The sequence below is a fragment of the Bos javanicus genome, chromosome 21, assembly GCF_032452875.1.
Source record: "Bos javanicus breed banteng chromosome 21, ARS-OSU_banteng_1.0, whole genome shotgun sequence".
NCBI classification, from domain to species: Eukaryota; Metazoa; Chordata; class Mammalia; order Artiodactyla; family Bovidae; genus Bos; species Bos javanicus.
Window position 1 is genome coordinate 48,490,611 of NC_083888.1, and position 16,024 is coordinate 48,506,634.

Consider the following 16,024-nt stretch of genomic DNA (forward strand, 5'->3'; position numbering starts at 1 on the left):
AATTATGTGCAGACAAACAGACAGAACAACCACAGACAGGTCAACTGAAAATTAAGTCTAAAAATTCACAAAAGGAAGAATCACATTTTACACATAACTTAATAAAAGCGGAAATAAAGTTTATCATAGAGGAGACACTACTCATACAGTAAAGGGAGGAAAACTTCTAGCAATACGAATTAAAAGACTTTACTGAAACTACGTGCATAGCTTTAAACACAAGGGAATCTTACCTCACCATGATAAATCAAAATCTGGAAAAATGTGTCCATGAGGAGAATACGATCTGCAAGAATGCTGCTGCTATCAAGAAGAACCGGCTGATGTGAGGATAATAATGAAAGAGGAAGAAGGAAAAATTAATTACTTAAAAATACAAAATTGATCTTTTTAGGATCTTTTAAATCTTTTAAATGTATTATCTTACTATTTAAAACCTCTTGCTATTATGAATTCTTAAAGGATGTTTCAATTTAATTTTCTGAGGAATCGCTAAACTGAAATAACAATTGAAAATAGAGTAGTCAAGAGGAAATCAGAGAATAGATTCCTAAGTCTGATGGTGTGTGGCACCACTGAGAGAGGAAAGGCTTGGGACAGAGAAAATTTGGAGATGGAAACATAGTTCTGAATATGAAATAGAAGGAAGTGGCCTGAACTGACATAAATTTGGGTATCACATGCATGAAGATGGCAATTACAGCTATGTGATTAGACTGCACCGTTTCAAGGGAATCCAGAGAAGCCAGAGACTGAGCCTAGGCCACACCAACATTTAGAGTTCAGAAAGGGAGAAGCCAGCAGAGGGAGTCTGAGAAGGAACAGGCAGTGAGGAAGAGGAAAACCAGTAGGTGCTGTAGGCATTGGAGAAGCCCAGACCAAAAGTTTTTCAAGGAGAGTCCTCACTGGGTAAATGCTGTTGTGAGTTCCAGCAAGATGAGGGCTTGGTAGCCTTTATAAGAGTTGTTTCAGAATAATCTCAGGACCAAGAGTCTGACTAATATAGGTGGAGAAGAGAATGTAACGTGGGAACATATGGACAACAAGCAACTCTCTGCGTTTAGCTGTGACTGGGACCAGAGCAATGAGGCGGCAACTAGAGACAATGTGAAGTCCAGGGGCTTTTGTTTAACAAGAGTGACACTAAGGTTTCTATGTTAATAGAATGATGGTGATGAGAGAAGTGACAATGCAGAAGAGAAAGAGGATAACTTTAAATGCAAAGCCTTAAGAAATGAATGGGATTCATGGATTAAATGGAGAGTTTGAAATCTGACAAGAGCAGGCAGTGGGATTCTATTTTTCTTCCAAACACTTTTTGACATTTTCCAGATGTTTACAACTTACATATATTACTATGAAATTAAAAAAAAAAAAGGTATTTCTAAACTTACTTTCCTCATTCAAATAACTATGAGACCAAATGAATAGCTAGACCAATTAAAAATGCATTTTCTAGAAAAGTAAAAACTATGACAAATTACTATAAAAAATGGCAACAAAATATAACTTTTTACCCACTATTTTTTTACAAAAGTGAATAAAGGCAGCATTAGAGATCATTAACAAATAGATATCATATTCTCTTTATACTGACCCTTCCTAAAGTTATTATTTTCAAATATAGTCATTACATACTTTTAAGTAAACAAATTGTTTTAATCATGAAACAGAAAAACTATCTATTTGAAAATAGGTAAAAATAATTGGGACAGTTTGCTAAGAAGGCAAAATGGATAGCTTTATCATCTTTCTAAGTATATATCTTTATAATCAACTGTATCTTATGTTCCAAAAGACTACAGGAGAATGGGACTGTATTAAAACAAAGCTTTTGTTTAGACAGAATGCCCTAATTGTCAGACACTAAACTCTGGAATACAGTTTCTAGAATCGTCATCACCTGCAGACATTGGTAAGGACATAAGTCATGAGACCAATAGGATTTTTATCAACCAAATGACTAGACAAAATAATCTTTAAAAAGTCTGTTAAAAAAATTTTTAATAAATACAAAGTCTCATAGCTGTTTATCTTTTTAATAATTTCCTAATATAGCCTAGCATTTTATCTAGCATATAGTAAGCACTCATAAACATTAAGAGTACATATGAATAACAAGATATTCATGCTTGAATTAAATTCTTACATTTAATAACTATATTTCAAGAAAAACCTAGTTGTTTTACTCTAATAGCAGACAGCACAGTAACAAAACCAATTTCTTTTTCTACCCCTCTTACCTCTGGTGGTCCACTAAAAGAATAAGCGTACAGAATAGGCTGAATCATGATGAGAGACTGGGTCAAGTCTTGACGCATAAAGTGGTGACGATAATAGGAACTCTCATCAGGACTATTGTTAAAAACTTGCAAGAAAGGAGATCTTCTTAAATGAAACATAAACTACAAGATAAAACATGCGAGATAGCTTTAACTGATTTTAATATGGCAACAGAAGTTTACTACTATGAACACATTTGATTACAGCCATTAATACAAAAAACAACTTCTAAATTGTATTTCTCAGAATCTTACCCATGATATCTATCAGTTACTTAAAAATGCAACTCAGCAACAGCTAAAAAGAAAGAGATGACTCAAAAGAAAACCAAGACTAGGGACAAAAACCCCTTGTTTGGATCTAAGTCAAATATTTAGACTGAGGGCTTCCCTGGTGCTTCAGTGGTAAAGAATCCGCCTGCCAAAGCAGGAGACACAGTTTCAATCCCTGGGATGGAAGATCCCCTGGAGAAGGAAATGGCAACCCACTCCAGTATTCTTGCCTGGAGAATTCCAAGGACAGAGGAGTCTGGCGGGCTACAATCCATAGGGTCACAAAAGAGCTGGACACGACTTAGTGACTAAACAACAATAACTTAAACTAATGCCCTCAATTCCCTTACAATTTTCTGATATGAAGTGAGATCCGAGAATTCTCAAAACACAAAGGGTTGCCTCCCTTAAGACAAGTGAGTGACAGTCACTTAGTTGTGCCTGACTCTTTTCGACCCCATGGACTATATATAGCCTGCCAGGCTCCTCTGTCCACAGAATTCTCCAGGCAAGAATACTGGAGTGGGTAGCCACTCCCTTCTCCATTAAGACAAGTAGACACTGCCTTATTCTAATCCTCCAAAATCTCAACAAGAGACTTGGGGAAGTCTCCCCCTATCAACATGGAGTTTCTAGGTTACAGATCAATAAACTATTTTCAAAAAATAAGAGTATCTCTGAAAAGAAGGTCGAAGCTTTAAACAAAGTTTTTGTGAGGAGCAAAAATTGGAATTTCCATATCTCAATATTAATCATCCTTCCAGGTTAAGGTAATATAAAATACCACTTCTTCCATAAAGATATACCAAATAATCCATTTGGAAGGATTCTTTAAAGTTTCCTTTAAATATTGTGTCTCTGTTGTAGTGTTGAATCTCACTTTCTTTTCTGCATTGTTTACATATATTTCAGATCTCACCCTTCAAAATGAACGCTCCTTGAAAACAGAATCCACGTCAACCATCTTTATTCTCCTAAATTACTTGCACTTCGTATATACTCAGTTGAATAAATATTATCTCTATTACTCATCATATAAACCTATACTTTTGGGAATATCTACCAAAACAACAGACAGATAGACTCCACTATCCAAGTAGAAAGGTTCTGTAAGATAAAGGTTCTTTTCTATTTATCTGGGATATCTCCATAAAGTTGTCCTCAGGCAACGATACCATAAGACTAGCAGATTGTTAAAATTACTTCCTTTCGGCAGTACTACTATTAGTTAGACCCCTTTTATCAGATGGAAAGCTAATCTGCTTCATACCAAACTGTGCTCCCTGATAAGGTTCTGGTGTAAATTTCTACTCACCACAAATATATGCTATATGCAAGGTTATCATAAAAATACTACTTACTTTCACTAACTATTCAACCATAATACTGTTTTCTTAGCTATCTCAAAACTTAAAACCTAACCAAAAGAATAATCCTATAAGATGAGTAATAAAAGACAACAGGAAAAGTGAGACCCGACGCTACTGTCAACACTAAGAACACAGATCTTCTGTCTACTCACCTGTGGATAAAGGGAGAAAGTTTCTGAAAATCTGAAGGAACTTGGATCATCTTTGTGATACTCGCCAAACTTCTGACACTAAATAAAATAAAACTTGTTAGTAATGCATACTCTGGCACAGAGCTAAAACTTCTGCCTATGTGTTTTCTATTTTTAAAAAGTTATTCTCTTTAGGAGGCAGATACTTGACACAGTAAAACTGGGATATTATTTATAGACTTACCAAGAGAATGATTACCAAAAAAGACAGAAATCTGAATTTTGGAAGCAAACAATACATTTGCTTCAGTGCAGAACAACTCATCTTAAAAGTGTTTGCATTTTTTTAAACTAAGTGTCTCTGATAGCAAATAAAGAGCTCTGGGTGATGGCCCAAGGAGCTCAGTATGTGCCCCCTAAGACCCTACCTAAAAAAGAGAACAGTCTATAGACAGAAACATGTGCTGTCAAGATACCACAGTGGCTCTAAAGGCAAAATGATGGTATAAAATTGGGTACACTCGAAAAAATACCAAAAAGAAAGAGCTACTGAGGAAAAGAAAATCAAGATCAACGGGTAAACCCGGATGGAAAGAACACAAAGGCAGAAACTAAAAGGCAATAAAGGAGACACATACTCTAGCAATAGGGAAGTAAACCCTCCATGATAATATAACAAAAGGCATCAAAGTAACTGAGATAATCCACAGGAGAAAAGTGCTCAGCACAACAGCGGACACTAACTAAGCACTGAGTAAATGGTAGCTTCCTCTTTGTTCTTCAGCAAAGTCTCTGACCTGAAAAGTTTCTATAGTACTTATGTAACTGGTCTACTTCCTGGCAACATCTATTAGTACTTGCATATGATCAAGGGCAAAAATAACCACCAAAAAGTAACAAGAGATTCACCGCTGAAAGTAGTGCAGGGCTTTTGTAGCCTAAAATGTTCAACTAAATCATTTACATAGCTATCTGTGCCATAAAGAACACATAAAAGGCATAATTGGTTTGATCACATTTTTGGTTTTCAGGAAAAATCATTTCAGAACCACAGCTATCCAAAGGATAAAAAAGCTGCAGCTGCAGCACTAATCCTCAGAAAACAGATCTTGGTATCTGGGAATAAGAGTACTTCTGACATCAATGTGCCCTAATAACATTTCACTGATGAAACTTATAGATTAGGATAATAATTTTCACTGTCCAATATGAAAGCCACTAGCTATGATAAATTAAAATTAATTAAAATTAAATTAAAATCCAGCTTCTCAGTTGCACTAGCCATATTTCAAGTACTCAAGAGCCACATGTTGGTGGTAGTTCCATAATGGACAGTGCCAATAACAGAACATTTCTGCCATGGTAGAAAATTGTCCTGGACTGGTCTAAAATATAAAATATACTTGAGATCTAGAACATCAAACACGTTGGAAAGATTTTTCAGAAAAGCCAGTATGTCACACATCATTTGATTTTATTATAAGATCCGTCACTTTTTCATGTTTTTCATTTTCATTTTTATTGGTGACTGCATTCCTTCTTTTGCTAATTCCTTGTCCATGATCTTTGCTTATCTTTTACCCAAATACTACTCATTTGCAATAGCTTATATGAAAATTTTCACATTTTGCCATACATGTAATAATGTTGGTAATAAATTGTGCTAATGGTATTTTTACCACACAGACTTTTGTTTCATTTGAATGTAATAAATCTTTTAATATTTTTATTTAATGGCTCCTAATTATATGTTTCATATTTAAAGTCCTTTTGCATCCAGAGGTTAAATGCATATTAACTTATTTTTTATAAATATTGCCTATGCCACAGATAACAATATAAATTTTGTGTAATATACACATACATAAATTTCTAATCTTTGGGTTACTTTTAAAAATTTTATTGAACACTCAAATGCCCTGGCATTAATTACTGGAATTGAGAGGAGTAGTTTTTATTTACAACCCAACCAGAACACTACCACAAATGAGAAAAAAAAAACAAAAACTGAAGCAAAAAGGAGGTATATCAAAGATCCACTGTTTGAGTTATTTAGTAGTAGTAAGATTGGGCAAATAAAGCGATAGTAACACAATTTTCTTGGAGAAAATAACAACACTTGTAAGAACTTTAGTCTTTAATTCAGCTACTAGTAATGCACAAAGCCAGCCACATAAATGAGCCCAAAGGGTCAAAGCCTAACCTCTGTAAGAAAACGGTAATGATGGAAGCAGTCCTCCTTAAAAACAGCACAACTAAAGTGCCTGGTCCCACCAGTATACCAGAAAAAGTGCAGCTTCACACGGAAAGCTACTTATCAGTGGGTTTTACACAGGTTGATAACCCAAGGTGTACTATCCAATTTCGTGTCATATGTCATAACCTACAAATGCAGTGATAGTAGGTTAACTACAAATCATAACCACATGACAAATGTGCTGATTACTTCAAACAGCTTTTAGATTCTCAAAGCAGTAAAGTATTTGTTAAAATTACACAGTCACAATTAGTGAAAAAGCTCAGGAAACAAGATATTTCAGAGCAAAATTTATTATCTAGAAAAGAAAAAAATCACACAGTAGATAAGAACCTAATAATGACCACATGTAAAATTACAGTAAGTAAAATGCTAGGATAAGATGAAGTCTGAGAAATTAGAAAGGTTCCATTGTAAAACAATATAAAAAGTGAATGCATTCATGACATGTTAAATGATGTTGAAGAGGTTTGTATAATTGGCTGAAAAATAACAGCTTCCCTTATCAAGCGAACAAGTCAACAGATTTCACCAATGTCATGCCAAGTTGCTAAATAACAGTGAAATTTCAGAGGACTTTTCTGCTGCCCTAAACAAGCAAAGGGCAAAACATATTTAATGTTTTGATCTTCTTATATGGAAACCAAAGTCTACTTTGGAGAAAATATGCTGGCATTTGTACTGATGGTGTCCAATTAATGGTTGGCTCCAAGAAAGGTTTTATGACTCTTGTCAAAAAAAGACAGGCTGATGTTGTCACAACACTGTTTTCTTCACAAAGAGGTGCTAGAGTAAAAACGCCCTCAAAAGTGAAAGAATGAAAGCACTGGATGATGCTACAAAAATGGTTAACTTTATTAAACAAAGACTAGTTCCCTCAATAATGTTTTAAATATACATGAAAATTTAGACAAAGAACACAAAAACTTCCTGCTAAAAAAAGAAATTTGATAGCCTAGCAAAGAGAGTTCTCAATAGAATTTCCACACTCAATGAAGAATTGAAGAAGTACTTTCAAGGAAATTATAGGCCAGAATTTGCTGAGTAAATAGGAAGCATTAGGAACAGAACTTAACTAAGCATTCTAGGTCATAAGGAAAGTAATGGGTTCCTGACATGTTAAAGCCCAAGTATAATTATCATTCTTAACAACTTTACTAACATATACTTTGGTAGCCTAGATACAGATAATAAAGACTTGTCTATGTTTTGTATGTTAATGTGTATAATTTTTATATCCTAATTAATTTCTCTTCAAACTTCCACTAAAATAAAAATAGAAAATTAAAACCACAGCAGTGGAGGAAACTATGCAAAAATACAGTAAAAACAAATACAGCAATTAAATTGGGAATTAATTTGGTATCAGTCCCCCCAAATAATAATAGGTTACATAATTGTCACTCCTTCATTTTAAGGAAAAAAGGCATTTTCATCTACTGGACGAGATCAATGAGCTCTACTATTCATTACTATGCCTTTCTCAGCAACTTGATCAGTAGTCCCTCCTCACACAGTCTTCAGTTACACTGTCAAGTACCTTTGAAAGAGATTATCAGACAATACTGACTATCAATAAATGCATACCAATTCAGAACAGTATGTTTACTTCTTACCAGTCTTATGAGCTGTCTGTCTAGCCATCTAAGCACATCTGGACCTTCTTCAGTTTCAGCTCTATAAATCGCCAGCCGAGCCATAAGAATGGCAGCTGCCTCCTGGTCAAAAGATGCAGCAATGTTTTGGATCTGAGTTTGAGCATCTGCCCAGCTAAAAACAAGAAGAAAACACAGAATTGCTGCTAAATTATAATGTTCATGATACCTTAGTTGGCTATTACACAGATTTAAATTTAAAAGACACAGAAAATTACATCAATATTTCAAAATTCCAATATTACCTAGAAAAATTAGGTTTAAAAAAATCACTAATAGTAGTTTCAGTATAGTACTCACTGTTTTTCAGAAAAAAATATCCAAACCTAATAAAATCCTCTAAAATAACTGCATGTGCCTAGGTGCTTCAGTCCTGTCCAGCCCTTTACGACCCCACGGACCGCAGCCCGCCAGGCTTCTCTGTCCATGGGATTCTCCAGGAAAGAATACTGGAGTGAGTTGCAATGCCCTCCTCCAGGGGATGTTCCTGACCCATGGATGAAACTCGTGTCCCTTACATCTCCTGCACTGGCAGGCAAGTTCTTGACCACCAATGCCACCGCAGAAGCAGTAGATTTCCAAACACATTCCTTAAAACATTAAGATCTTTACATATAAAAATAACAGTATAGGTATGTGCATGTGTATGCACACAGATACACAGGTTGGTATCACAACAAACTGTGGAAAATTCAACAGTTAGAACTGGACATGGAACAACAGACTGGTTCCAAATTGGGAAAGGAGCACACCAAGGCTATATATTGGCACTGTGCTTATTTAACTTACATGCAGAATACATCATGAGAAATGCTGGGCTGGATGAAGCACAAACTGGAATCAAGATTGCTGGGAGAAATATCAATAAATCTCAGATATGCAGATGACACCACTCTATGGCAGAAAGCGAACAAGAACTAAAGAGCCTCTTGATGAAGGTGAAAAAAAGTTGGCTTAAAACTCAATATTCAGAAAACTAAGATTATGGCATCTGGTCCCATCACTTCATGGGAAATAGATGAAGAAAGAGTGGAAACAGTGACAGACTTGATTTTTTGGGGCTCCAAAATCACTGCAAATGGTGACTACAGCCATGAAATTACAAGACACTTGCTCCTTGGAAGGAAGGTTATGACCAACCTAGACAGCATATCAAAAAGCAGAGACATTACTTTGCCAACAAAGGTCTGTCTAGTCAAAGCTATGGTTTTTCCAGTAGTCATGTATGGATGTGAGAGCTGAACTATAAAGAAAGCTGAGAGCCGATGAATTGATGCTTTTGAACTGTGGTGTTGGAGAAGACTCTTGAGAGTCCCTTGGACTGCAAGGAGATCCAACCAGTCCATCCTAAAGGAAATCGGTCCTGAATATTCATTGAAAGGACTGATGCTGAAGCTGAAACTCCAATTCTTTGGCCACCTGATGCAAAGAAGTGACTCATTTGAAAAGACTCTCATGCTGGGAAAGATTAAAGGCAGGAGAAGAAGGGAATGACAAAGGATGCGATGGTTGGATGGCATCACCGACTGAATAGGCATGAATTTGAGTAAATTCCAGGAGTTGGTGATGGGACAGGGAGGCCTGGCATGCTGTAATCCATGGGGTCGCAGAGTCAGATACGACTGAGCGACTGAACTGAACTGAACTGACATGGGTTGGTATATCAGACTTTAAAAATTCATTTCTTCAATCTTATAAAATCTTCAATCTTATAAAAACAGAAAAATAGAAACACAAAATATAAAATTTTCTCCCAGACTAAATAATTATCATTTCCTGAACCAGAAAATGAATAAAGTACCAGAATTTTTTCTCATTGGTCTTTAATTCAATTATTAGTAATAAAAATTACTTAATTAAAATTATTATGTATTCTTTTCTCTCCATATTGATACACTAAAACCAATAAAAAATAAGTAAAAATTTAGTCTAAGTGATTCATTTGATATTATATATAAAATAGCACAATTTATTAAACTCACCTGTTCTATAAATCTAATCCAGTCAAGCTGATAATGAGGAGACCCAGCAATAGCTTTTGTTTGTTTGTCTAACATTTCACAGGCAGAGTTTTTTAATACTTCAGCTGATCCTGTTCCTAAAGCACCTCACTTAAAGCAATTCTGGCAATACTTATAGCTTCGTGAAAAGCTGAACCACTTTTACATGACTCAGAGCTCTAAGAAGGGATCCCAAGAAAACTCAGGCAGCAGCACTCAAATTCTTCTCCTTTTTTCCTGTGCTTTTAATTTTTTTTCAAGTAGACAAATAATTGTTTAATATTTTCCAGGTGACTTATAGCCATAGATTATCTCAGTCTAATGAAATACCAAAAAGCAGAAAACAATGAGACTGAATAAAGCAATAAGAACTGGTAATTTTAAAGGTTACTTTTAATGCAATTTAAACACTTAGTGATTATACTAATAGTTTAATTTAATTACTTTTAACTAAAAAAATATCATAGAACTAAAAACAAAGCTGTTGCTTGTCTGGCCACGCAGCAGGGCTTGCAGAATCTTAGTTCCCCAATCAAGGAGTGAACCAGGGCCCAGGGCAGTTGAAGCACCAATGGTTAGGACCACTAGATCACCACGGAATTCTCAAAAGCAAAACTGTTTTAAATGGGAATTTTTCCCCAACTTGTACGACCATGATATTCACTTGCTGAAACATTTTTCTCCTGAAAACAAAACGGTTCAGCAGTGAAAAATACATTAGCAAGCAAACACATACAAATTTACTACTTAAAAGTTATTTAGCCATCAATTTAAAATTTTATTCCTAAAGTTTAAAGGGTTTGTTCACATGGCAAAATCTGTCTTCTGTATTTTCAATACTCTTTCACTATGATTCTTACCAGTAGTTTCAAACCAAACTTTCCAGATCAAAGTTATTTTCTCTATACAACACAGGATAACTTGACTGTATCTCAGGAACTTAAGTCCTTTACTTTCATATGGTTTATTCACTTAACAAATGCACTTGCCTTGGCCAATAAATAAAGGGGAAAAAATAAGACTTGATTATTGAAAATGGCCAGGATAAGCTAATTTGAAGAAGTGGGTGCTTTGGTGAGACTCAAAGATATAAATGGCACCAAAACACACATGGTATCTCTCTACAAATAGCCTCAAAAATTCGAAGCAAAAAAAAATTGAAGATCTGTAAATCCATGAAAAATTTCTTATAACAAAAGTTCCCTTTCTCTTGAAAGATTAACCTCTTTTTAAAACTTTTCATTTTAAGAATATTTCAAACATAAAAGCAATGAGTAGAATAATCTATATGTTCATCACCTAGATTAAACAATTCTCAGCACTGTAACATTCTGTTTTGCCATTCTCTCTTCCTTCATACACACACACTTTTTCTTTTGCCAAACTTTGAGAGACTAAATTAAAGATAGATATTTCACCTTCTCCTTAAATACTTCAATGTGTATCTCCTAAGAATAAAAAAGTTCCTTTATACAGCTCCAGTTACAAAATAAATGAAATTAAACACTGATATAACTCCAGTATTCTTGTCTGGGAAATCTCATGGACAGAAGAACCAGGCAGGCTATAGTCCGTGGCATTGCCAAGAATCGGACACAACTTAGCAAATGAACACCACCACCACCACCACACAATCTGGAGACTGGGATTTGGGGAAATAGTTCTTGATGGAAATTTGGCATAAAATGGAAAGTGAAGTGACCTAGCAATATGGAATATAGACTTTTGTAAGAAATTAAAATTTGTGTATAGAATAATAGTTGCAAATATTCAAACAATAAATTCCGTGGTTAAAGGGAAAAAAAAAAGATAAAATATTATTATCCTATATGTAGACCAAATTCAAATTGCCCCAATTGTCTCAACAGTGTCCCTATAGCAAAAATTTTCCTGACAGGATTTTATCCAGGATTGCATACTGGCTTAATTATAATGTCTCTTTAGTCTCCTTTAATTTGGACAAGTTACTAACAGTTTCTTTGCCTTCTAAGACATTTTTGTTGAGTCTAAGCCAGTGGCTTTGTAAAGTATCCCTCAATTTGACATGCTCAGTTGTTTCCTTAAGCAAATATTTTGAATTCCAAATTAAGTTATACAGGCATGTGGGGGTGGGACGTGTATATGCTGCTGCCAAGTCACTTCAGTCGTGTACAACTCTGTGCAACCCCATAGACGGCAGCCCGCCAGGCTCCTCTGTCCCTGGGATCCTCCAGGCAAGACTACTAGAGTGGGTTGCATTTCCTTCTCCAGTGTACATGTTGAGGTGGCATAAATAAATTGACCTATTTGCCAAGAATCAATACTTCAAAGTTTGTAGTATAAAATCTGAACAAACATAAAGGAAAGCTCAATTGGCACTTTTTCTTCAAAAGAGTAATATACTCCCTTAACATTCATTCAAGGATTTTAAGTCAGAGCAAAGTTATAGCAGGACAATATATCTAATCTCTCTACATACTGCCCTGTACTATTTAACAGGCCATCCAACACAACCCTCTGTTGAAACATTAGGCCGTGTCCATCACTCACCAAAATAGTCTCATGATTTTAGAAATGAAGCTGAAATTTAAATACATTTCAATAAAAAGAGAGCTATGATGCCTTCCTTCAGTGTGCATTTTCTAAACCATACCTAGATCAGGTTAAGTTTATACTGCCCAACACTTCCTACTCAGACAATCAAATCCAAGACAAAAATAGACCAAAAGTCTGTTCACGTCTAGACTCACCTCATCTAAGAATCCTTTCCAGACCAACTTCATTTCAAAATGTCACTCAAAATAGGAAGCCAGTTTGGGGAGCATGACACATAAATTAAATCTCTAACAAATACAACTTACTTCCTAGCAATGGTGGTCACTCGTATGCGTCTCTGCCCACTTGAATGTTGATACTGAGTCACAAACTGGATTGCACCACGCCCTCCTTGAGGAATTGGAGCATTATGCTGCATAAAAATAAAAGAGCAGAATCTAAGCAAAGTCTATTACAATGTTGTCATATACTCATGGATTGCATATTCTAGCACTAACAATTCATTCTAAAATCTATCAGAAGGATGCTTATTTCAAGGGCATACAGAACAATGGCGATTTACCACATGAAGGAGAAATGTATTGGGGAGAGGAGAAAAATTATGAAGGATAAGAGGGAACTGAGTCAAGCTAGTAAACCAATTTCAAGTAACATATAATTCAGAGAAACATGAAAAAGCAAAATGAAGAGATAAGTGTAAAGAAATTAAAAGATAAAAAAAAGCATATGTGAGGCAGTTCTGCCTAACAGTAACTGGATAAAAAGAAATGGAACTAACATAAAAAAGAATGAAATAATGCCTTTTACAGTAATATGGATGGACTGAGATATAATCATACCAAGTAAGAGAGACAGAGAAATACGTATATCATACGGTATCATTTATATGTAGGATCTAAAAAAAAGATACAAATGAACTTATTTACAAAACAGAAATAAATTCACAGACATAGAAAACAAATTTATGGTTACTAAAGGGGAAGGCTGGGGTGGGGGATTAGGATTTGGGGATTAACATATACACACTACTATATATAAAACAGATAACCAACAAGGACCTACTGTATAGCACAGGGAACTATACTCAATATTTTGTAATAACCTATAAGGGAAAAGAATCTGAAAAAGAATAGAAAAATATATATGTATAACTTTGCTGTACACCTGAAACTAACACAACATTTCAAATTGACTACAATTCAATAAAAGAAAAAGAGCTAAGTTTCCTCCCCTACGTACATAAGATGAAAACACAGATTTTAGGAAGATAATCACATGATGAACAGATGACCAACAGAAAACCATTAATGAGAAGAGACCAACAGTAATATATGATAATCATCCTCAGAAAGAAACAAGACGGTCAAAAGGGAAACTTTCTTCATGCCCTTTGACAACAGCCATTCTTGCTTTGTTGTTGTTGTTACTGTCTGTCAATAAGAGCCACTATCTTTTTCACAAATTTTAATAGTTAAAAAAGAAAATTACTGCATATATTTTAGGCAGGCTCACTACTAATACTTCATAGTTCATTTTATGCCCAATAACTACTGGTATATCAATATTTATACGTTATATCATTCTTTAATATGATAATGTTCTCCTGCAGCAGAAGAAAATATCGTTCCAAATACTGGCATCTTTTACCTTCCAATCTTTTTCTATAAATTTTGATATCTTAAACTTTCTTTCAAAAGGACTCATATATCAGTATACCTTGCGACACCTAGGAGGAACTAGATACCCACCTACAAAAATGCATAACTAGAGCAGAATTTAAGATTTTATTTATGCTACAGCTTTAAAACAAAAGACTAAAAGCTGGGTTGTCCAAGGTTGGGTATTTGCAGCTCTCCCTGACATCTCTTATTATACAGTATGTCCTCTCACCAAGGAGTGTAGCCTTGAGAAATAGAAAATGACAAAGAAAAATTTCAAAACAGAACAAGCTTTTGGTCATAGCTCTGGAAATATTCATGGCCTAAATTACGTTTTCAAATATACATTTCAATATTCAAATATAAAAGTCATACCTGATTGACAACTTCAAAATATATGGCTAAGGTTGTAGTGGGACTGAGTCCACATATCTTCCACTGACAAGTGCCACCTGTTCCTATCTCCTGTAAAAATAAAACATAGCCTATTTGAAAGCTAGAGAATATAATTTATCTCTGGTGGTGGTGGTGGTGGTGGTGGTTTAGTCAATAAGTCATGTCCGATTCTTGCAACCCCACGGACTGTAGCCTGCCAGGCTCCTCTGTCCATGGGATTCTCCAGGCAAGAGTACTGGAGTGGGAATTTACCACTATATATATGTGTGTGTATATATATATGTATATATATATATATGGGCTTCCTTTGTAGCTCAGTCGGTAAAGAATCTGCCTGCAGTGCAGGAGACCTGGGTTTGGTCCCTGGGTTGGGAAGATTCCCTGGAGAAGGAAATGGCAACCCACTCCAGTATCCTTGCCTGGAAAATCTCATGGACACAGGAGCCTAGTGGGCTGCAGTCCATGGGGTCGCAAAGTCGGGCACGACTGAGCGACTAACATTTACTTACTTATACACACACACACACACACACATATATGCATATATATATAAAGGTGGAAACGTAGAAAAAAAAACCAGTGAGAAAAAATTTACTTCAGGTTTCTAACTAATTTAATAAATGTCAAATGTCTAAGATTTTTTTAAGATCATATAAATATGCCATGAAATAAAATTAAGCAGTTTTCACACAAATAAAATTAATTCAAATCCTTGCTAAGTAAATTATAAAAGTATTAGCATAAGTTCCTCATATTGGAGACATTACAAGTATACTCAATTTAATGAAGTAATTACAACTAACATTATCCTTCTATCCAATGATTTAATCCACTTAAAGAGATAGTGATTTAACATACGCATATATGAATACAGGTTCTTCGGATCAGAACTGTGTAATTTAAGCCATCTAATTTCCAAGAAAACATCTTAGATATAAATTTTTACCATGCAAACTGCTTAAAATTAATTTTTAAAGTGTCATTTCAAAGATGATTGCACACTTTGTATTTTATCCCATCATTTTCTTCACAGCTACATGATTCTACCATTTCAAAGCACCTTATACATCTCCTAGATAGAATAATAGTAAAGAAAGGAATTAATTCAGCTTGTGGCTTAGCTGGTAAAGAATCAGACTGCAATGTGGGAGACCTGAGTTAGAACCCTGGGTTTGGAAGATCCCCTGGAGAAGGGAAAGGCTACCCACTCCAGTATTCTGGCCTGGAGAATTCCATGGACTGTATAGTCCATGGGGTCGCAAAGAGTCAGACACAACTGAGTGACTTTCACTTTCACTTTCAAAATCTTAAATCTAATTCAATTACTCCAATGGAACCTCTATTAATGAAAACAATGGGGGAATCAATTTTGACTTTCAGAAATCTCCAACTTTCCAAATCATAATAGTTGCTTTTTCTCCCCCAGGCACAATGGGGCAAGGAATAACTTAGGCATAAAAAACAGAA

General features: G+C 35.1%; 1 protein-coding gene and 1 long non-coding RNA gene across 3 annotated transcripts in view; one reads left to right on the forward strand and one right to left on the reverse strand.

The window, feature by feature from the left end:
* Positions 1-3,582, forward strand: part of LOC133234446 (uncharacterized) — a 45,274-nt gene extending 41,692 nt beyond the window's left edge. Inside the window, exon 3 of the long non-coding RNA XR_009732140.1 lies at positions 3,468-3,582. This is a non-coding gene — a long non-coding RNA (uncharacterized LOC133234446). The remainder of the gene's footprint in view (positions 1-3,467) is intronic.
* SEC23A (SEC23 homolog A, COPII coat complex component) overlaps positions 1-16,024 on the reverse strand; it is a 77,285-nt gene that overhangs the window by 18,961 nt on the left and 42,300 nt on the right. For both annotated transcript variants that reach the window (XM_061394971.1, XM_061394970.1), the window contains 6 exons: positions 14,537-14,626; positions 12,809-12,915; positions 7,930-8,083; positions 4,078-4,155; positions 2,244-2,405; positions 234-320 (listed from right to left, as the gene is read on the reverse strand). In XM_061394971.1, coding sequence (XP_061250955.1) covers positions 234-320; positions 2,244-2,405; positions 4,078-4,155; positions 7,930-8,083; positions 12,809-12,915; positions 14,537-14,626 — 678 coding nt within the window. The remainder of the gene's footprint in view (positions 1-233; positions 321-2,243; positions 2,406-4,077; positions 4,156-7,929; positions 8,084-12,808; positions 12,916-14,536; positions 14,627-16,024) is intronic.